At 41.9% G+C, this 23,304-nt stretch overlaps 1 protein-coding gene across 1 annotated transcript in view; it reads left to right on the top strand.

Moving 5' to 3' along the window:
* The first annotated feature begins 439 nt into the window (after window positions 1–439).
* Window positions 440–23,304, top strand: part of LOC127053298 (inter-alpha-trypsin inhibitor heavy chain H4-like) — a 46,180-nt gene continuing 23,315 nt past the window's right edge. The window contains exons 1-9 of the mRNA XM_050957774.1: window positions 440–514; window positions 7,766–7,926; window positions 8,417–8,521; window positions 10,146–10,308; window positions 10,410–10,520; window positions 11,270–11,398; window positions 18,559–18,675; window positions 20,219–20,387; window positions 21,619–21,744. Of these exons, the coding sequence (XP_050813731.1) occupies window positions 440–514; window positions 7,766–7,926; window positions 8,417–8,521; window positions 10,146–10,308; window positions 10,410–10,520; window positions 11,270–11,398; window positions 18,559–18,675; window positions 20,219–20,387; window positions 21,619–21,744 (1,156 nt within the window). The remainder of the gene's footprint in view (window positions 515–7,765; window positions 7,927–8,416; window positions 8,522–10,145; window positions 10,309–10,409; window positions 10,521–11,269; window positions 11,399–18,558; window positions 18,676–20,218; window positions 20,388–21,618; window positions 21,745–23,304) is intronic.

Consider the following 23,304-nt stretch of genomic DNA (forward strand, 5'->3'; position numbering starts at 1 on the left):
ACGTGTGGTATGCCTTATTTCTGAAGTGTTTTGAGACCCTTTAAAGGAAAGATGCTATAGAAGTGTAAAGGGTTATAACAATTTCACATATCCAGGCACACAAAAAGGTGCAGTCACCTTTTAATACCATATATGTGTGTAAGTTCTATGATATTAATAGACAGTTTGAAAGCTAAGTTTGAGCAGGAACTATATTGGAACCTGTTAAATGTGGCCCCTAGATGTATGGGTCCCATAAAAGAAATGTTAGTATCAGAACACTTCCAAACAAAAAGTCCATTAGGAAAAGATGCTTTTAATGATCCGAGTTATTTACAGTGTTTATTGTGCAAATATTAGGCTTACGGTCTTCCCAGAATTTCTACATAACCCAGATACTAGTTATTCATTAACTGAATCTAGTAAATAGGTTTTCATTTTGAGATCTGGTGTTTCCAAAATGGAAGGGCGAGCATTTGTCATACTACTGGTCGTTGCCTCACTTACAGCATTAGCAGAAAATACTGATCACAAGGTATTTAGTCTGTTTGTTACTGAGAGCATGTGTTAGCTGGTCTAACTTTTCAACAGAATGTAAGTAATGAATGAATTTTCAGTATTCAGTCATGTAATGCAGCTCATTTATGTTGGAACCATTAGCCACTCTGTGTATACATATACACAGTGGTGTGACAAGGACTTTCTTCTGGTCTGTTGAAATGGAAGTCAGAATTAAAGGCTTTACAGATTTGTCTGATCACTCTTTTCCCTGGGAATGTTAAATATCAATTTGTGTGATCAGTCTTGGAGGGAGACCTAGTGGGTCTTGTGGAGTAAGTTCAATGGAGTTGCAACTGCTTACATGAGGGCTGAATTTGGCCCATTAAACTGCTAGCTTCTTTAGAGGAAATAATTAGTTTCCATGGGATGTGAAGGAAGAAGGCAATTAGTTTCTTTTATTACTTTGAAGCTGAAAATGTGTTTAATGTAATGTCACAAATACATCAAAGTGGTGGGGTAAATGGACTAATTAAATTTTAGAAAACGTTTAAATGTTTGTTCTTTATTTCTGATGATAAAATAAACTGCTACATTGGAAAAGCTCATAAATTGTTATAAAACAATTTTCCTGTGGAGTGCAAAACATGCTGTATTTATGGCTGCTTTTAAAAAACAAGGTGTGGTTGTGAAAGTTGCCCTTCTGCTTCCTGGGATGCTAGGTAGCAGGGAACATTGCAGAGGGCGTGATGTTCTTAGCCTTGTGGCTGGGGGCTGGGGGAATAAAGAAAAGTTCAGGAATTGCTCTCTAATGATGCCTTCTAGTAGACACAGGGGCTAAATTCTCTCCTGCATCTGAGATTCACTGGATGGAGGGTAAAGGGAGGTGGTCTGACCAGCACCCTGGTTCTGTGAGCCAGTCTGTGTGCTGGCTGTGGTATGAGTTAGAGCAGTCTTGGGATTGCTCTAACTGAGTGGTTCTCAACCTGCAGCCTGTGGGCCACTTGCAGCCCAGTCAGCACACAGCTGCAGCCTATGTGACATCCTCGGGGCCAAGCAGGTCGTATCAGATGTTGCCCACAATGGTAAATAGGTTGAGAATCTCTGCTAACATATGCCCATTGTGATGGACCATACACCATCCGAGGATTGGCACAGCAGAACTCCACCCTGCTCCTTCTTTTCTCTGACATGACCCTATAACAGGTTGTATGCACATTGGGGCATTTACATCAACTGAGAACTCTGCCCCAGCTGGAGGAATCTCAGCTGGCCAGTTATGACCAGAATCCACCTGAGCTACATAAAGAAGCCAAACAGAAAATGACTCTGTCTCATGAAGTGATGGAGAAGAGATCTAGAAGGAGAGAGTCTAGGTCTCTTCCATCAAAGGGAAAGTTACTATACAGTGTGATATAAGATGTTTGAAGATGGGAGGAGCAGTAAACTCAAGGGGATTTATTTGGGGGCTACTGGGAACCCCCACAAAAATGTCCATAATTATTTTCCTTCTGTTCTTTTGGGGCTTTATTTTTTAATCCACTTGTTTTGAATGGAGCAAGAATTGACTGGTTTTGTTTTGCCACAGTAATGCTGATTTCTGTGAGGAGTAACAGGTGGAATTTGCTTCAAGTGAGCAGCAAGGCAAGAAGCCAAAGACCTCAGCATTTGAGAACTGTGACCATCTCACAGCAGCCGCTCTCCTCAGTGTGGTGTTCCATTTAGATCTCTCTGTCACTGACTGTGAATTAAGACAGTTCTTATGAGCAGTGGTTGTTGCAGTGATGGTGTAGTGCACTGGGTCTCAACCAGGGGTAGGTGTATCCCTGGAGGTGTACAGGGGTCTTCCAGGGGGGATTCAACTCATCTAGATCAATGTTTCTCATGAGTGTTGCAGCCCAGGGTTGTCTTGGGATGGGTTTAGGGGATCGCAAGTGCAGGGCCAGCAAACAGGGCAATTGCCCAGGACTGCACATCACAGGGGTCCCTGCAAAGCTAAGTTACATGCATCAGTCCCGCTGCCGGGGGCTTGGGCTTCAGATAAGGCTCAAAAGTAAAAAAAACAGGATCAAGTATCACACTGAAATATAAGTTCAATCAATTTATTTATAATTATATGGTAAAAATGAGAAAGTAAGCAATTTTTCAGTAATAGTGTGCTGTGACACTTTTGTATTTTTATGTCTGATTTGTAAGCAAGTAGTTTTTAAGTGAAGTGAAATTTGGGGTACACAAGAAAAATCAGACTCCTATAAAGGGGTACAAGTAGTCTGGAAAGGTTGAGAACCACTGGTGTAGTGATAGGATTGCTAATTCTTTAAAAGGTTTGAGCCCTCTAACGGTGCTCACGGTCTTCCAGAAGCTAGCCTGCAAAACAGTGTGAATACACAGGTGGGCCTTGCATGTTGTATGTATTTGCTAAATACAATTCCTTGGACTCCCTTTGCCTGGGTGATCCTTCATATTGACACAACACTTGCTTTAAGTGACCACAGAGGCTAAGGGACAGGACAGCAGTGAAACAAAAGGTAATATCCAGCAGCCAAAGAGAGAGAAAGAGGATTGATTTTTTTTTATTTTTTTCATAATTGTCCCATATGTTTTTATTTGACTGTCATATTTTTCATGAAGATCCTTGGATGGCTTGGAACACTGTCCAATACCCCGGGCTGGCCTTACCATGAGGCGAACTGAGGTGTCCGCCTCAGGTGCCAGACTGTGTGGGGAGGGTTCCACTAGGACCCAGAGTGTAGAAAATTGTGTCTGCTGCTGGTGCATGTATTCTCTCTGCTCTAGATGCACAGAGATGGTGGAGTGATGTGCTGGAGGAAGGAGGGCACAAGAGACATAACAGGCAGGCAGGAGAAAAGGTGAGGGGGAATAACGGAAAGCAGCAGGAGCTGCAGGGAGAGAGAGGAGGAGGAGCCTCTTATGTACCTCTAGCATCCCCAGGAGCCTGGACTGATTAACACCAGATTCTCAGGGAGCTTCCTGTTTCCTGCTGCTTCCCTGAACCCACTGGAGGAGAATAGACAGTCAACTGAAGTAGTAGGAGCCAGTTAGGCTCTTAAGATGCTGATAACTTCCCTCACTCAGGCCCTGCTAAGTTGTCCCCATCAACTGAGTGTTGAGAGCCACTATAGCTGGCACAGAACAGCAGTCGTGAGTGAAAGAAGAAAACACCCCTCTGGGGCAGCATTCAGAAAAAGAAAGAAAGCAAAGGAAGCTTTTCTATCTAAGCAGGAAGGAGCTCTCCTGAGATACACAGACACAAATGTTCATGGTGAGCCTTCCGGCCCCAGTGAGGATGTGAGTGGTGAGGAGATGCCTGATCTTCCAGTTAGTCAGAGTTCAGGTGACCTGGCAGCTACTGTAGCATCCACATCTCCATCTCAAATGGATGTAACCATGCACATTCTTGAAGAAAAGTGTAGATCAGAGAAGAGTGTGGTGGAGGTGCAAGAAACAGCTGCTACTGAGTTTAGTTCCTTAAGGGCTTGGCTACACTGGCACTTTACAGCGCTGCAACTTTCGCACTCAGGGGTGTGAAAAAACACCCCCCTGAGCGCTGCAAGATACAGCGCTGTAAAGCCTCAGTGTAATCAGTGCCGCAGCGCTGGGAGCGCGGCTCCCAGCGCTGCAAGCTACATCCGTAAGGGATGTAGTTTACGTGCAGCGCTGGGAGAGCTCTCTCCCAGCGCTGGCGCTCCGACCACACTCACACTTCAAAGCGCTGCCGCAGCAGCGCTTAGAAATTTCAAGTGTAGCCATACCCTAGGTCTAGATGATCCAGGACTGTGGACCCACTTGAGCAGTAGCCTAAGGGACTTCTTGTACTGCATGGGCCACAGCAAGTGAAAAACTTTGTGTTCCCCAAAGACAATGAAAATAGAAGTTTCCATCCAACACATTACTGGTGTGAAATCTCCAATGGTGACAAAGTGGAAAGGCTATGGTTTATTTACTCATACTGTTTGTGTTGCAAACTCTTCCAGTCTAATGTTCCAGCCACATTGGGTTCTACAGGAACAAAGGACTGGAAAAATCTGGCTAGAAATCTGGCATGCCATGAGAAGGCAGCAAATCACCAGAGAGCATTCCATAGGTGGAAAGAGCCTGAGATGAGACTACGGTTAAAGGCCACCATAGATGATCAGCATCAAGAGAAGATTGCATCAGTCTCTTTACTGGCAAAATGTTCTGAAAAGGCTCATTGCCATTGTGAGAATGCTTGCTACCCAAAACCTAGCACTGTGTGGCACTTCAGATCAGCTGTATGTGCCAAACAATGGAAACTTCCTTAAAATTGTGGAGCTGATGGCTGAGTTTGATGCTGTACTCCAGCAGCATCTAAGAAGAGTCACCACCCAAGAAATGTACACACACCACTATCTCAGAAAAAACAATTCAAAATGAGATCCTACAGTTATCGGTAACAAAAGCCAAACAGAAGATTGTGGCAGATCTGAAGTCAGGAAGATATTACTCTGTTATTTTGGACTGCACACTTGACATCAACCATATGGAACAAATTACTTTACTAGTGTGTTTTGTAACAACAACAGAACCTAGTGAAAATGGCCCTGCAATGGACTGTCAAAGCATTTTCTAGAATTTATTGACATTGATGATACTCCAGGAGCTGGTATGACAAATGTGCTTCTTAAAAAGCCGGAAGATACGAGAATTGCGATAGTTGACATGAGAGATCAGAGCTATGATAATGGTGCCAACATGAGAGGAAAGAACAGAGGAGTGCAGACACAGATCTCAGAGTTAAACCCTCGAGCTTTTTTTGTCCCATGCAGTTCTCATTCATTGAACTTTGTGGTCAGTGATGCAGCATCAGCTTCTAGTGAGGCTGCTGAAGTTTTTAATGTAAGTCAAGGCATCTATGCATTTTTCTCTGCATCAGCTCATCGATGGCAAATTTTGAAGCAACATCTGGGAACATCCTCTCTGACACTGAAAGCACTGAGTGCCACACGATGGGAAAGTTGAGTGGAGGCGATAAAGCCTATCAAACACCAAATTGGGAAGAGAGATGATGCCGTAGTTGCCACTATGGAGGATAATGCTATGACAGGAACTGTTCGTGGGAGAACAGTGGCAGAGAGAAATGAAATCACCAGAAACATACATAACTTCACATTTGTGTGGCTTAGTGTTGTGGTATGACACACTGTTTGAAATAAATGTTGTAAGCAAGAGACTCCAAGGTGTTGACCTTGATATACACCTCTACCTCGATATAATACTGTCCTCGGGAGCCAAAAATCTTACCATGTTATAGGTGAAGAGTGCACAGAAGTTGACAGAGGAACTTCACACAGAAGCTATTTTACCACCCATTCAAGAATACAAGAGTCACCAAAGAAGATATTTTGATTACAAGGCATGGGATAATCCCATAAGAGACCCCAAACAACAATTCTAAGTTGAATTCTTTAACCAGGTGCTAGATTGTGCAATACAGTCAGTTGGGGTGGCGGGCAGTGCAGGGGCAAGTTTTTAACCCTTTGCTGTTAGGTGGAGCAGACAGGGGTACAGACACAATTTGTAGTCTGTTTATGACAACAGTGAGTTAATTCATCACAATTTAATTTGTTGATATACGTGATGTACTCTGTAGATGATAGCATGATCATTGCTAGTCATTGTACCATAACAGTGTGGATTGAAATCTTAATTCGCCAATCACATTACTTCCTCCTCATCCTACAAATATTCTGAAGTTGTTTATTTTGCCAAATATCTTTGTTTGGACACCATTATCTTGGCTGATGTCTGCACAGTTCTGGCAACAGCTATAGAACCAGCAAAAGAGGCAACAAATTATTTATTCCTGGGTGTTTTGAATTGCTTTGTAGCTGACAGGATGCTAAGTACAACACGTCCTGGGTCTATGATGTTGGCTGACTGCTAAATTGTGGTCAGCATACTGTAAGCTTATCTAACTCAACTGTTCACAATTATGTTCAAATGTGATTAAAACGGGTCATGAAGACATGCCCTTGACTGTGAAGAAACTGACAGCTTTAAAATGGATGCTATGTATTGGTGAGCAAAATACAGAAGTGAATGATTATTTTAATTAGTAATCAACTAGCAGTTTAAAAGATTTGCAGGTTCAGTCTGGAAAAGTAAAATGATATATCTGCATCCATTTTAGACACTAAACTTTTTATTTTATATGCAATTTTACTACTAACTCTTAAAGATGCTGTTGATTGTGATTCAACTTATATTTACAGTCTTATCACGACTCTGCTTATCAAAAAATGCTGTGGCTGCTGAACTCTGATTTAAATCTTTCCATTCATGTTGTGAAACACTGCCACCCATACACTGACAAATTCTTTTGGATCAGCCTACAGGCCCACATCACATATGAAAAAACACCTTTAATAAAACAATATCATCCCAAGAATTTCCCAGTGGAGCTCCTTGATGAAATTTTCACAGGGAAAGCCTGTTGAGGTGGCTGGGTTGAAGCTGTAAAACAGCAATATTTTTCTTATCATTATTGGCTTGGAAAGAGTTAAACAGTTTGAAATAGGTGCATTTCAAGGGCACCTTCTATCTGTGCAAACAGAGAAGACAGCCTACACAGGGCTCTAACCTGCCAAACGTCACCAGAAGCTATTGGCTTGCAAAATGTGCAGCTAAGTCCTACTTGAGAGAGAGAGGATTAAAAACAAGGAAGACAGTCTGGCTCTCTGGGCCAAATACTTAAAGGGGCATCAACAGGGTGTTTAATTCTGTAAGCTGAATCCTCTACTAGTGGTTGGGTCAGGTAGTTGTTCAGCATCATAATCACCCGAGGAGGGAAGAGATTTCAGAGTGGCTTACTGTTCAGCTAAAGCCCTCTGTGGAACAACTTATACAGACCAGGCCACAATTTTGTGTACAATAGAATTTGTTATTATGGGGATGTGAATAAAGGGCAAGCTTGATCATGGATTTTGAATGGAAAATAACAGGACTCACTGCTATTGTGAACTGAGTGGAAAATCTTGTAGAGATCATGGTCACCAGCAAGACACCTTGTGTGATCCTCAGTTGAAGCCACAGATGATTAATTCTGTTTTACCTTTTAAAATAGGATCAGTCTGCCTTTTCCATTAGTCTCAGCTCTCTTATCTCAGATAGGAAGCCAACAGCCCATTGCTGCTTCTAGAGCACTATTACACCAGCCTCTGAACCGCTCACTATTTGATGCTACATTTCATTATGGTGGTAGCTGAATTTCACCATCCTATTTCAATGTATTCCTTTTTTTTTCCAGAATGCCATTGAAATCTACAGCCTGCATGTGGACTCTACGGTTACATCTCGATTTGCTCATACAGTTGTCACCAGCAGACTTGTCAACAAGGTTAATGAATCCCAGGAGGCTGTTTTTGAAGTGGAATTGCCTAAAACAGCTTTCATCACTAACTTCAGCATGTAGGCTCTTCTGCTACATCTAATACTAATAATGTGGGTCTCTGTCTGTGGTGTATTAGAACATCGGTGCACCTTTCTGATGATACACTTAGTGTAAGATTGTGAAAAACCAGGTGTGGTCTGCAGATTGAAAAAGTTGAGAATGAAAGTTGGATATAATACAGTGATATTCAATAAATTAGCCTGCCTGCTGTGCAAGGTTTTTTATATTCCTGCAAGATGGCATATTTTATTGCAGAAATTTCAAGAGGTCAGTGCTGTTTGATATTCCTGCTGCATGACCTCTAAACTCATCAAAGGGTCTCTGAGTCTGTAGGCATAAAGAGAATGACACCATGGCTCCCTAGTGAGCTATGGTGATTGGAGGGAGGTAGGACGTTAAGGCTTCCTGTGCAGATGTCCCGAGGACCACAGGGCATCATATTCTCCCTTCCTCTTCCACAGACCAGCAAAGCCCACCTCTTAGTTTTAATATTTTAAAACATTTTAGGTCAATTGATGGAGAAACATATCCAGGAACAATAAAGGAGAAAGCGTCTGCACAAGAGCAATATGACATTGCGGTTTCACGTGGTCAGAGTGCCGGCCTTGTCAAGTAAGCAGCAGTTCTGATTCACTATTATTTCCTCTGATTTTCAGTTAAAATATTATAGATTGGGTTAAACTGCATTGAAATTAATACATTCTGAAGAAATATATGAAGCAATAGAAATCCCTTATGGAATAGATAGCTGAAACAATTGAATAGGGGGCTCTCTCCAAAACAAAGCCACATGCAGGGCTGGAGTAGGAGTTAATCCTGCAGAGGTGAGGGAATTCTACTGTGATCTGATAAATTCAGAGGCGGAAGATTGGATGGGGGTGGAGGGCGAAGCAGCATGAAACACCACAGAAACAGACTAAGGCTTTGTCTACACTACACAGCTTTTAGCGAAACAGCCATGTCAACACAGCTGTGTTGCTAAAAGTCAGGCAGCATAGCCGCTGTTTGTTGGCACTTTTGCTAACAAAATACTTCCACCCCCAATGAGCAGCGTTCACATTGTCGACAGGAGAACATTTCGGCCAACAAAGCACTGTTCACACTGACACTTGCCACAGCAAAACTTTTGTCTTTTTTTTGGAGGAGGAAGGGTTTAGCACCTCTGAATGACAGAAGTTTTGTTGCTCAATTGCCAGTGTAGACATAGCCTAAGGTTCTGTCTACACTAGAGACTTTAGAATGGCACAGCTGTACTGATGCAGCTCGCTGCACTGGTGCCTGGAGCCGGCCCTGCTCCTGTCATCAGGGGAGTGTTTTATTCACATCCCTGAGTGACATAACTTTTGCCAACATAGGTGGTAGTATAGACATGGCCTCAGAGAATGAGAAGAATGCCAAGGAGATGGCAGAACAAGCTCTGGGTACACAGCCCTAAGAAAAAGCCTAGAGAGAGCTTTTGGAGGCTAAGTACTTGCTTGGAAAGGTGAGCAAAGGAAATATCTCCAGCTGTTTGATTTCCCCCTGAGTTCAAGGAAACAGGACTTGGTGCATCATTTGTAAATAAACAGGATTAAATCAAAGAAATGCATGGCTCCATCATTAATTTCTTTTCCTAATGAAACAAACTGCAGGACCCTGAATTTTGGCTAAACACTCAGGTGAAAAATGGATACCACCAAAATATATTTCAAGTCCACGGCAAAATGAAAAAAAACCCCTGTCTCTTACACAGAGTAAAGAGTTGCTAGATTAAAACTGATCTAAGCAATAAGTGCAGCAAGGGGAATTATTCATCATCCACCAAGAAATGGGCTTGGATAGAAAGCTCTGTGGGCTACACAGGTGTAACAGCATGCGCAGGCATAACCCGTTGTAGGTTCAGGACCTAACACAACTTCAGGCAACATTGCACTGGAGGAGAATATTCAGTCTGGGCTTTCAGTTATTCAGTTCTACTGCCACTGGCATTAATTCCAACCACCCGTGCCTCTAGATTTCTACTACAAATCTAAACTTATCTCCTACATATAGAATAGATACTGTACACTAAAAACTTTGAAATGGTAAGTAAGTCTCTGTGGGATGTGAACAAGTCTTATTTACACTAAATAAAGTGACCTCTCTCTCTTTGGCTTTGCCACTTGACCACTCTTTAACCCAGACAAATGGAAACTTTGGCAACCTCCCCTGCAAATATCACAGTAAAAAGCTAAGTGTCAATTTTGCTTATTTTCAGAACTACTGGAAGGAAACTAGAGCAGTTTCATGTTTCAGTCAATGTTGCATCAGACAGTAAGGTTACCTTTGAGCTGATATATGAGGAGTTGTTGAAGCGACAGCTTGGGAAGTATGAATTGTTATTTAAGGTCAGACCCAAGCAGCTTGTTAAGCACTTTCAGGTAAGCTACACCTAGGGGCTTTAGGAATAAATGCTGCTACCTTGTTTGGGCAACCCTGCAGCTGCCAAATGACACTGACCTATTTTCCTTCTTTCCTTCAGATTGATGTCCACATCTTTGAACCCCAGGGTATAAACTTCCTGGAAACTGACAGCACCTTTATGACAAATGAGTTAACTGAAGCTCTTACAAAGCTGCAGAATGAGACCAAGGTAAAACATCATCAGGAATAATATATTAAAGCTAATGTTAAAAAAAATTATATAATACATAGGTTGGGAAAAGAGTGTCTGTACATCTGGGTATAGTGATTAGATTATCCACAAATTTAAAGTTAGTTTTTAAAAGTCACATGATACCTAGAGTACATAATCAGCAATAACCCAAATTTAGGTGAATAGATTTAAGAATACAGTTTAGATATTAGAATCCGAATACTTGGGTACATCACTCATGAAAAATTGTACAGAGATTTGGTTGTGGAAAGCAAAGTATATCAATGAGTGAAGATCGTCCCTCAGTAATTGAGAATTGGGTTGGTTGTCCATTTAGAAAATACAATCCATGAGGAAAATATTTGTTACTTTCCTGACTGCGCTTCTCATCAGCACTCCAGCTCATCCCTCCTGGTATTGCCGATGTCCAGTTATGTGTCCTATGTAGATGTGTCTCGACTATCTGATAGCATCCGACACCATGAGTTGCCACATCAGCTGAGTGTAGCATTGGCTGATTCCACATTCTGTCAGCACTCGCTGTTACTGGGGTCGCATGCCCTTAAGGCGCTGATGATCAGTGCATGTGTCTGGACCTGGTAACCCTTAGCTCTCAAGGTTTCGGCCAGAGAGGTATATTTCTCTACCTTTCAAATAATGCTAATGGGAATTTATCTGTTATTGTTAGTTGCTATTTATTTTTGTGATTAATCTTAGTTTAGTTGCTTTTTGTGTTTAATTTTCAGGCTCATATTTTATTTAAACCAACAATAGTTCAACAAAAGAAGAGTCCTGAACTTGAGGAAACCCTTCTAGATGGAGACTTTATAATACGTTACGATGTTAAAAGGGGTGTCAGTGCAGGAGATATACAGGTAACAAATATACACCTGAAAGTGCAAACGAGGAAGATCATCATGGGTTGATAGATTCTGAAAGTGCTATAGTACAATTAAAAAGTGTAGTCATCAACCCAGAGTGAGTAGGAGTTGAAGGTAATCAGTAAACTCAGAAAGCACCATCCATTGACAAATTAGGTCTTATATGGCTTCATGCTCTTTTTCTGTAAAGGGAATTTTCAAATGCTGGCAAACCTGAGGATTATTTGCCAGTCTCTTTTGTAAATGGGATTAACTGAATTTTAGACAACTGTTAAACAGTAATTACTTGTGTATATACTACATTTATCTCTGTTTACATTGTAAAACAATTTTAATAAGAATTTTGTTATAAAAGAACAGATCTGTTTAAAAAGTTTGTGTACCAACACATGCCCTTGTAACAGGGCAAGGCGATCACTAGCGCCGTGCCTCCTGCTGGTCAGTCCAGGATTAGCTTATCCAGCTCAGGAGTTCCCTCCTCTGGCCGGTTTCTCCCCTGCCCTTACTTGCCCCTCTGCAGTCCCTTTATCTCCACCAGTTCAGGCCCACCATCCCTCCCAGACCACAGTGCCCCTTACCTTGGGGTGCTGCCCCACAGGGCCGGCTTTAGGCACCATAAGGCCCGATTCGAAGGAGCTGCCACTGAAGTCTCACTACTGTCTTCAGCAGCAGCTCAATTGAGCTGCCGCCACCGACAGTGGTGGGACTTCAGCAGCAGTTCCTTCGGGACGTTGCAGGGCCCTCTTAGGGGCGCGGGGCCTGATTCTGGGAAATCATCTGATTCGCCCTAAAGCCGGCCCTGCTGCCCCATGGCAGTGTCCCCACACTCTGGGTCTCCCCTTCCTGGGGAACCCCTATACCCATTTTGCCTCAGTGGCTACTGCCAGTTGTCATCTAGCCCCTTCTCTCAGGGGCAAACTTCAGTCTGAAATGGCCACTCATCACTGGCAAGGGGGTTGGACCAGCTGCCTTTTCTTGCCCTGGCTGCCTCTCTGCAGCCCTAGGACCTCCTCAGGCCTTTGCCACAAGGCCTCAGCTTGGAAGGTCACCAGGCCAGGGCTCCCCAGCTCAGCCTGTCCTTTCCCAGTATTGCTCTGTCCAAGGTACCTGTCATGGTATAATTCCCCACTCTGAACCTTAGTGTCTAAAAGATGGGGTACCAGCATGAATTCCTCTAAGCTCAATTACCAGCTTAGAACCTGTAGTGCTGCCACCAACCAGGAATTCCAGTGCCTGGTACACTCTGGTCCCCCCAAAACCTGGCCCGGGGACCCCCAAGACCCAGACCCTCTGGATCTTAACACAAGGAAAGTAAACCCTTTCCCTCAACATTGCCTCTCCCAGGCTTCCCCTCCCTGGGTTACCCTGGAAGATCACTGTGATTCAAACTCCTTGAATCTTAAAACAGAGAGGAAAATGCACCTTCCCCCCTCCTTTTCTCTTCCCCTCCCAGATTCTCCCTGAGAGAGACAGTAATCCTAACACAGAGAGAAATTAGCCTCTCTCTCCCCCTTCCCTCCTTTCTCCCCACCAATTCCCTGGTGAATCCAGACCCCGTCCCCTGGGGTCTCACACCAGAATAAAAAAACAATCAGGTTCTTAAACAAGAAAAGCTTTTAATTAAAGAAAGAAAAACAGTAAAAATTATCTTTGTAAATTTAAAATGGAATAGGTACAGGGTCTTTCAGCTATAGACACTGGGAATACCCTCCCAGCCTAAGTATACAGGTACAAATTAAAATCTTTTCAGCAAAATACCAATTTGAACTCCTTTCAGCCAAATACACATTTGCAAATAAAGAAAACAAACATAAGCCTAACTTGCTTTATCTACCTAGTACTCACTATTCTGAACTTATAAGAGCCTGTATCGGAGAGATTGGAGAGAAACCTGTTGCACATCTGGTCCCTCTGAGCCCCCAGAGTGAACAACAACCAAAAACTAACAGCACACACAAAAACTTCCCTCCCTCAAGATTTGAAAGTATCCTGTCCCATGATTGGTCCTCTGGTCAGGTGACAGCCAGGCTCACTGATTTTGTTAACCCTTTACAAGCAAAAGAGATATAAAGTACTTCTGTTCTATTAACCCTTGACTATCTGTTTATGACAGTACCCCAGTCTCAATCAGGCAGCTAGGTCCTTCTTGTTCCACTGCTGGAGCAAGACTCCCTGTCTTCTTCCCAATAGTGTTGCTAACAACCTCTTAGATTATTAATACAAAATATTAAAAACTTAATTTATATTTAATCATTTTTATTGTTTTATTTATTCTGCTTTTTTTTAAATCAGGGCAATGAAAATAGACTAGGCAATTTCAATTTTATTTCTAGTCAATTTCATTTTCTGTTTTTTCTGTGTTTGCAGGATATTGTAAAAATTAGGTTGCAAACACCATAGGGTAATGTTATTTCTTTCAAAATAAATCTTTTCTATTGAATGTTTTGAAAAAGAAGTCTAGGGAAACCTATTTTTTGATGTTGAGTTTTGCAAAAGTTTGTTTTGACAAAGTTTAGATGTTTGACCTTAATCGTCCTGATAAAATGCTGTTTATGATGGAAGAGCACCCTTCTTAAGAATTGCATAGTCCCATTGAGTGTAGTACAGAAAACAGAGTATGATTGTCTTTTGAATTACACTATACAGATGGTGATGTTTTTCTTTAAAACTTATGTTTCAACAATTATTTTGAGGAAATACAGGGTATGTCTACACTACGGGATTATTCCGATTTTACATACACCAGTTTTTAAAACAGATTGTATAAAGTTGAGTGCACGCGGCCACACTAAGCACATTAATTCGGCGGTGTGCATCCATGTACCAAGGCTAGCGTCGATTTCCGGAGCGTTGCACTGTGGGTAGCTATTCCATAGCTATCCCATAGTTCCCGCAGTCTCCTCTGCCCCTTGGAATTCTGGATTGAGATCCCAGTGCCTGATGGGGCAAAAAACATTATCGCAGGTGGTTCTGGGTACAGCCTCACCCCTTCCTCCATGAAAGCAGCAGACAACCGTTTCGCTCCTTTTTTCTTGGGTGAACTGTGCAAACACCATAGCACAGCAAGCATGGACCCTGCTCAGATCAAGACCGCAATTGTGGACGTTGTAAACACCTTGCACATTCTCGTGCAGTCTATGCTGAACCAGGACCTGCAAAGCCAGGCGAGGAGGAGGCGACTACAGCAGAGCGGTGACGAAAGTGATGAGGACATGGACACAGAATTCTCTCAAACCATGGGCCCCTGCACTTTGGAGATCCTGCTGGTAATGGGGCAGATTCTAGCCATTGAATGCCGATTTTGGGCCTGGGAAACAAGCACAGACTGGTGGGACCACATAGTTTTGCAGGTTTGGGACGATTTGCAGTGGCTGCGAAACTCTCATGCGTAAGGGCACTTTCATGGAACTTTGTGACTTGCTTTCCCCTGCCCTGAAATGCCATAATACCAAGATGAGAGCAGCCCTCACAGTTGAGAAGTGAGTGGCAATAGCCCTCTGGAAGGTTGCAACGCCAGACAGCTACCGGTCAGTTGGGAATCAATTTGGAGTGGGAAAATCTACTGTGGGGGCTGCTGTGATGCAAGTAGCCAAAGCAATCATTAAGCTGCTGCTACAAAAGGGTGTGACTCTGGGAAACGTGCAGGTCATAGTGGATGGCTTTGCTGCAATGGGATTCCCTAACTGTGGGCGGGGGTGATAGATGGAACCTATATGCCTATCTTGGCACTGGAGCACCAGGGCACCAAGTACGTAAACCGCAAGGGGTACTCTTCAATGGTGCCGCAAGCACTGGTGGATCACAACGGATGTTTCACCAACATCCACGTGGGATGGCCAGGAAGGATTCATGACGCTTGCGTCTTCAGGAACACTACTCTGTTTAAACAGCTGCAGCAAGGGAATTACTTCCCAGACCAGAAAGTAAAAGTTGGGGATGTTGAAATGCCTGTAGTTATCCTGGGTGACCCAGCCTACCCCTTGATGCCATGGCTCATGAAGCCATACACAGGCAGCCTGGACAGTAGTCAGGAGCTGTTCAACTACAGGCTGAGCAAGTGCGGAATGGTGGTAGAATGTGCATTTGGCTGTTTAAAGGCGCACCAGCGCACATTACTGACTCGCTCAGACCTCAGCCAAACCAATGTCCCCATTGTTATTGCTTCTTGCTGTGTGCACCACAATCTCTGTGAGAGTAAGGGGGAGACCTTTATGGCGGGGTGGGAGGCTGAGGCAAATCACCTGGCCGCTGATTACATGCAGCCAGACACCAGGGCGATTAGAAGAGCACACCATGAAGCGGTGCGCATCAGAGAAGCTTTGAAAACGAGTTTCATCACGGGCCAGGGTATGGTGTGACTGTTGTGTTTGTTTCCCCTTGTTTCCCCTTGATGAACCCCCACCCCCGATTGATTCATTCCCTGTAAGCAACCCACCCTCCCCCTTCGATTACAGCTTGCTTAAGGATATAAAATCACTATCATTTAAAAATCATGTATTCTTTATTAAAAAGTCATTATAAAAAGAGAGGTGTGGTTTGGGAGGAGGATAGGCAGGAAGGAAAAGGCCACTAAAAATATTTCAAAGTAATGACAGCCTTTTGGTTGGACTGTCCACGGGGGTGGAGTGGGCGGGTGCACGAAGCCTTCCCCCACGCATTCTTACACGTCTGGGTGAGGAAGATATGGAACATGGTGAGTGGTGAGGGTGGTTACACAGGGGCTGCAGCGGCACTCTGTGACCCTGCTGCTGTTCCTGAAGCTCCACCAGACGTCAGAGGATGTCAGTTTGATCACGCAGTAGCCCCAGCGTTGCATCCCACCACCGCTGATCTTCCTGCCTACACCTCTGATCTTTCTGCCGCCACCTCTCATCTCGAGCATCTCTCCTCTCCTCACATTGGTCCCTCCTGTCCTCACGTTCACTGGCATCTTTCCTGTAATTTGATACCATATCCTTCCACTCATTCAGATGAGCTCTTTCATTGCGGGTTACTTCCATGATTTCCGAGAACATTTCGTCTCGTGTCTTTTTTTTCCTCCGTCTTATCTGAGATAGCCTTTGGGATGGAGTAGGGAGGTTTGAAAAATTTGCAGCTGCATGAGGGAGGTAAAAAAGGGAGAGAAGTATTTAAAAAGATACATTTTACAGAACAATAGTTATACTCTTTAACAGTGAACAACACTATTCATCTTACATAGCACATGTGATTTCACTACAAGGTCGCATTTTGCATCTTAATATTGAGTGCCTGCGGCTCTGGGGTTAGAGATCACAGACGCAGGTCCGGGCAGCAGAATTCAGCTTGCATGTGGCCATGGTAAGCCATTGTCTTTTGGCTTCTGCCGCCTTCATATACACAGTGCCCTCCTTTCCCAAATACCAAGCAAAGCTCATTCAGTGCTGCTTCTTTCCTGTTAACATGCATCAGCAGAAACCACCTCCCTATCCAATTCTCTGGGATGATCGCTTTACCCCTCCCCCCACCGCATGGCTGGTATCATGGAAGATCACTGCTAATCACCCCCCTTCCCCACCCACCGCGTGGCTGGTAGCAGGGAAAATCCCTGCTAGCCAAATGCAAAAAAGCTCAGCTCCATTATCCCCACTCCCCTCCCCCCGCGTGGCTACCTGCCAGGAAGCATTTTTTTTAAGCAACAGGCAAACAGCCCAGTAGGAATGGCCATCTCTGTCCCCTTAATTAAATTCCTGAATTTCAACCAGGTTACCATGAACGATATCAGAGGATAACACAGCGAGATAAAGAATGGATGTTGCTTGAATGCCAGCAATCACCGGGACCATACGCAGCTAGGCTTTGTCATGCAATGATACCAGATCACTTGCTGCATGCATGGCGTCATCAAGTGTCCTACCATGGTGGACAGAATAAGGCTGCCTTGCCCAGAAACCTTCTGCAAAGGCTTTTGGAGTACCTCCAGGAGAGCTTCATGGAGATGCCCCGGAGGATTTCTGCTCCATCCCCAGACATGTTAACAAACTTTTCCAATAACTGTACTGGCCACGAATGCATCCCAAGTCCTCAGGGCAAATCAATCATTAAAAAAAAACGCTTGCTTTTAAACCATGTTTTATATTTACAAAGGTACACTCACCAGAGGTTGCTTCCATGGCTTCATTGTCTGGGCTACTGGCTTGGGAGGGCTGGGAGGGTAATTCTGTCTGGGTGAGAAAAAGCTCCTGGCTGTTGGGGAGAACGGAGTGCTGTGTGCTCTCTGCAAGGTCGTCCTCCTCTTCCTCCTCCTCATCTTCCCCGTCAGCAGAATCCTCAGCCATGGCTGAGATTACCACCCCCACCTCGGAATCCATGGACAGTGGTGGTGGTGGACCCCCCTAGAATTGCATGCAGCTTAGTGTAGAAGAGGCATGTTTTCGGCCCTGCCCCAGACCTTCCATTTGCTTCTTTGGTTTTCTGGTAGGCTTGTCTGCGCTCCTTAACTTTCACTCTGCACTGCACTGAGTCCCTGGTGTGGCCTTTCTCCATCATAGCCTTGGAAATTTTCTCAAATGTTTTTTCATTTCGTCTTTTGGAGCAGAGTTCTATTAGTACAGAATCCTCTCCCCATACACCCATCAGATCCAGTACCTCCCGTGCGGTCCATGCTGGAGCTCTTTTTCGATTCTCAGGAGACTGCATTGTTACCTGTGCTGATGAGCTCTGCGTGGTCACCTGTGCTGGTGAGTTCTCCACGCTGGCCAAACAGGAAGTGAAATTCAAAAGTTCACGGGGCTTTTCCTGTCTACCTGGCCAGTGCATCTGAGTTCAGATTGCTGTCCAGAGTGGTCACAATGCTGCACTGTGGGATACCGCCCGGAGGCCAATACCGTCGATTTGCGGCCACACTAACCCTAATCCGATGTAATACCGATTTCAGCACTACTCCTCTCGTCGGGGAGAAGTACAGAAACCAGTTTAAAGAGCACTTTATATCGATATAAAGGGCCTCGTTTTGTGGACGGGTGCAGCGTTAAATCGGTTTAACTCTGCTAAAATCAGTATAAACGCATAGTGTAGACCAGGCTACAGTTTGGATTTGTCTAGAAGACTAGTAAGCGGATGATGGATCTTATCCTGTGGCTGTGTCATAATAATGCAAGATGTAAATTGTATGTATTAACTTTTTTGTGTTTCAGATCGTAAACGGGTATTTCGTGCATTACTTTGCACCCACTGAAATGCCAACATTTCCCAAAAATGTCATCTTTGTTGTCGATCAAAGTGGCTCTATGTCAGGCAGAAAAATTGAACAGGTAACTCACTTCTCAAATACAGAATTACATTTGTATATTTATTCACAGTGTCTGTGCTATTGTATAAATTAAAGCTGATGACTCCACTGTAATTTCTAAAGGTGCTTCATATACCAGCAGCACCTTTAGAAGCACTGAAATAACAGTGACGTTCAGTTTTAAAACAACTCATGCTACTTTTGTAGACATGCAACATTTTCAGAGGCTAGAAGCCATCTTGCTCTTGGAAATATGCACACAAAACTTTATTTAACTTGATAATTTTAAAGTTTAACCCCTTCCTAACATGGCTGTTGTTATAGATATCTCATCTTAATAAAGTTCTAGCTTTCTAATGTAGTTGTTCGCATATGAAAAAATGAGCTTCAATTTTTTTGTTTTGTTTTAATAAAAGTGGGAAGAAATAAGATCACAGTGGAATTAAGCCAGTGGAAGTTTTACTCATTGACTTCACTGGGAGCAGAACTGGGCTTCAGTAGAGTATTTGCATCAGTAACAGTTACAAGATTAGGTCACCTGTAATAGCCTCAAATTAAAAGATAAAGTTACTATGGAGTCCTAACAAATGCCTGATCCTCCACCTCATATTCCACTTTTCAAAGCCATTCCACCCTAGCCTCGGTGACCAGTCCTTGAAACAAACATTACAGTGACCTCCTCCTTTTCCAGAATAAGTTACTGAAATGGTTGTGTAAGCTTTGCATATTTTAGGACCCAATCCTTTTAGCCGTTACTCAAGTGAATAAACATACAGGGCCAAATACAGTGGGTGCAACTCCACTGGTTTACACCAGGGCTGATTATGGCCCATGCTTTTTATTGTAAAGATGTTCAGAGAGAAGAACAATTTGCATAATGAAGTGATAATGGCACTTCACAGAAGTTGGTGTTTAGCTGTGCAGTACTGCCAACCCAAAAAGTTAAAAAAAAATGAGTCAACCCCCTAAAATTATGAAACTGGCTTAAAATTATAAATTTAAAAAATTGGGGTTCTTATTATTTGCCTTCTGATTTCTGAAGCTTTACTAAGTTCACTCACTTCATGTTTTCAAACTTTAATTTTTCCACAACCATGGGAATTAGAAATTGTTTTAAAATGGAAGCTGAGATTCTCTTGCAGTCTCTTTATTCCAGCAGCTGGGAGTTAAGAACATCAAATATGATGAGACTTGCAATAAAATTGCAAGAGTTGGTAAAACTAGATGCGTACAAGGAAAGTTTAGATTATGTCTCTAATGTATCCTTGTCTTAAGGGTTGGATTTACATATCAAGAGATTCTTCCTTATTTAACTATATATGAGTCGAAGTTTATAAATTTGAAACAGCTGACAAAGTGAATTACAACATTTCCACTTGGGTGTATAACACAAACAAATATTGTACTTGTAATATGTTACATTCTTCTGAAGAGAAACCTAATTATTTAAAATAAACTATGCAGCAAAAAAAAAAAGCTATCTTAATAAGCTGCAGCTCCATTTTAAATTCAAATTCTGATCAAATACAAAACAAAAAATACACTTTCCCCCCACTTTTTAACAGACAAGAGGTGCCCTCTTGAAGATTTTGGAAGACCTCAGACCTGAAGATCATTTTAGTTTAATAACCTTCAATAGCCTGGTTACTGAATGGAAGAATACTTTGTTACAAGCAACTGGACAAAATGTGGAAAGTGCTAAAAGATATGTTAAAACTGTTATGGCTCGTGGAGGTAAAGATGATATCTAAATACTTTTAAACATAGACACTCACCACAAAGTATGTGATATAACTCCTAGAACAAACTGTTGTTATTCATTTATGTTATATGGCACTTTTCAGAACAAATAAGACATGATACCTGTTTCAAAGAGTTTACACGCTAATTTTAAACAGGAAGTACTAGTTATTTTTTAACAAATACTAGGGATGAAAAGGGACAGGAAGACTAGTTACATTAATAAGATCAACTGGCAAGTAAACTGTTATATGCACATATACAGATGTTCCACTACAGTTATGAAATGTAAGGTATAAGGGAGTTTTTCCTTTTTATATATATGATTGTTTATAATAGAGCTAGTTGAAAATTTTCCAGTAGAATATTTTTCCTCAGAAAAGGCCATTATGTCAAAATTGAAATGTTCACAATATTTAATTTAAAAATAATTTGAATGGACTGTTTCAATAAGGTTCACCTTATTAGAATGGAATGTTTCAATTTTCCATTTTGAAAGAACTTTTAAAGGTACATTTTATTTTCTATAACATTATAATATATAATAATTTTTTTTAAAAAATCAATTTAAATACAACATTTCAATTGACTTGAAACAGAAAATTTTCAAAAAGTTGGTTTCAAAGGAAATTTGGAAAATAGATGTTTTGTTCTGATTTGCAACAAAAAAGAAATTTGAAAATCACAGAATTTTCTGTAAAATGGAAATTCCAGTTCTCATACTGCTCTATTTTATAAGCAAAAGGTTAATATAACCATTAGTGAACAGTGATGCCCAAAAGTTTATTTTATTTCTATTCTTCTGCTATTAATTTTGTTTTACACTTGATTGAATGTTCAGGCCTCAGCATTTGATATCAATGTAGACTATCAGTGAGCGGCACAATCCTTAGACTCCTCAAATGAATCCAAGTAACATTTCTTAAATTCTGGTCTCACAGATACTGGTAGTTATTTTATATGGATTTGCTGAAACTCTAAAAAAGGGCCCCTGACTATTTTCCTCTTCACAAAATACCCCAGAATAACTAATGTACAATTCAATATAACCCATCATTAGCAAACCAAGTATCTTAAAAGCTCAAATCATCCTCTCTCTCTAAAAATTCGTCACCTTTTACAATTTTTTTAAATCCAGTCAAATGCCTCTTTAAAACTGAGGTGAACTGATTGGGTTCTTTTGATTGTTTTAGATGTAGAATAGTGTGTATTTTTTCTGTTGCAGGAACAGATATCAACAATGCCCTACTGACTGCAGCAAACACACTGGATAAGGCCAACTATGCTGAGATATTGCAAGCACACAGCATTTCCATGATAATTTTGCTGACAGATGGTCAACCCACTGTTGGTAAGTTAATCACAGTAAGGCAATTCCCCCTCCCCTAATTATGCATCTTTTACGTTCACATTCTGGTAGTTGTCATACATGGTCTATATACTAGAAAACCCACACCCAGGAGTGGGATGGAAGTTCTCACCTATTCTAGGTCCACTCAAAATCTGAAGAGAGGCTATTTCTACAAACTATACACGAAAGGAACATGGAAAGAGCTGAACTTGAGATGGTGGCAATAGTCCGCATGTTTGAGAGCATACATCCTTTGACAAGAAACACAATCTAAACACAATCCCTTGCGCAATTTACAGTCTGTGAGAGGTGAGGCAGGCTAGCTGTGTATGGTTGAAACCTGAAGGCAACATACTTGAAGTTAAACCATGGGCACACATCAGTACTGCGTTTGTGTACTACATGTGTGCATCCTTTTGGGCTTAGGTTACAACACTTTCCCCTCACTTCCCAAAATCTGACTGTATATTTTAATAGTACCTTTTATTCTGTAATCTTTTGTGAATTTTGATCTTAATTAGCAACTCACTGTGATATCACAAGATGGGGGGATTATGATGTGAGAAAGTAATTAAACAGCTAATTCTGATGACACAATTAAGCAATTATGAGATGTGAGAAACCTGCACCAAGTTTGGATGAGTCCTTAAGAAACAAAATATTCTGTTTTCATGCTAATTTCCTTAAGCAACTAGAAAAGAAAACACTGAAATTGCAGGCCCTGAAATGAGAAGAATTGTTTCTGAACAAAGCTTTTCAAGGTTTTGCATGAGGCATCTGCTTCTTTTCAATGACTGCAAGATAGAGTCAACCCATGACCCCTGTATATGCAAAACCCATAAGTGGTAGGCCTGTCTACTAACTCTCACAATCCAAATGACTTTTTTTTTTAAACTAAAAACAAAATTAAAAGATAGGAAAATTACCTTTGTCCCATAATATTACTACAGAAATTAAGATAGTGCTGGTCTAGTAGTTAAAGCAGGAGACTGGGAGTCTGAAGACCTTAATTCTGTTCCTGACTCATCATGTGACACTAAATCAATGGGATTGCTCATATGAGGAGAGGTTTCAGGATTGGCCCTTAGTGATTTTGAATATCAAGTGGTATGAAAAGCTTCAATCCAGTGACCACAGTGGTGGCTAAATGGGGGCAGAGAGAGAACCAATGAAGTTTTTAAATCACAATTCATCTGAATTGCCCATGAGCTAATTTATTTTCTCACTCTCTATATACGTATAATTTCTGTTAATGTCTTCCATCTCCATCCCTGTGCCTCCACCTTTAATTGTTTGTATTGTAGCTGTCCAAATCAATTTGTAAGTTCCTTGAGACAGAGACATGTCTAATCCCTAACATGTAAAACACTGTATGTAACTGGAGTGATCTGAATAATAGTAACAGGTGTTTCATCAGTGTATTAGGTGGAGAATTAGACCCAGTCACTGAGAAAGCAGAACGGTATTTTCATCCTCAACTAAGCAGAATTCAACAACTTTTTTTTTTAAAGTTTCACTTACTTTGAATTATTTGTAAGACTTTTGAAGCAAAAATTTCAG

Source organism: Gopherus flavomarginatus, chromosome 6 (genome assembly GCF_025201925.1).
Source record: "Gopherus flavomarginatus isolate rGopFla2 chromosome 6, rGopFla2.mat.asm, whole genome shotgun sequence".
NCBI classification, from domain to species: Eukaryota; Metazoa; Chordata; order Testudines; family Testudinidae; genus Gopherus; species Gopherus flavomarginatus.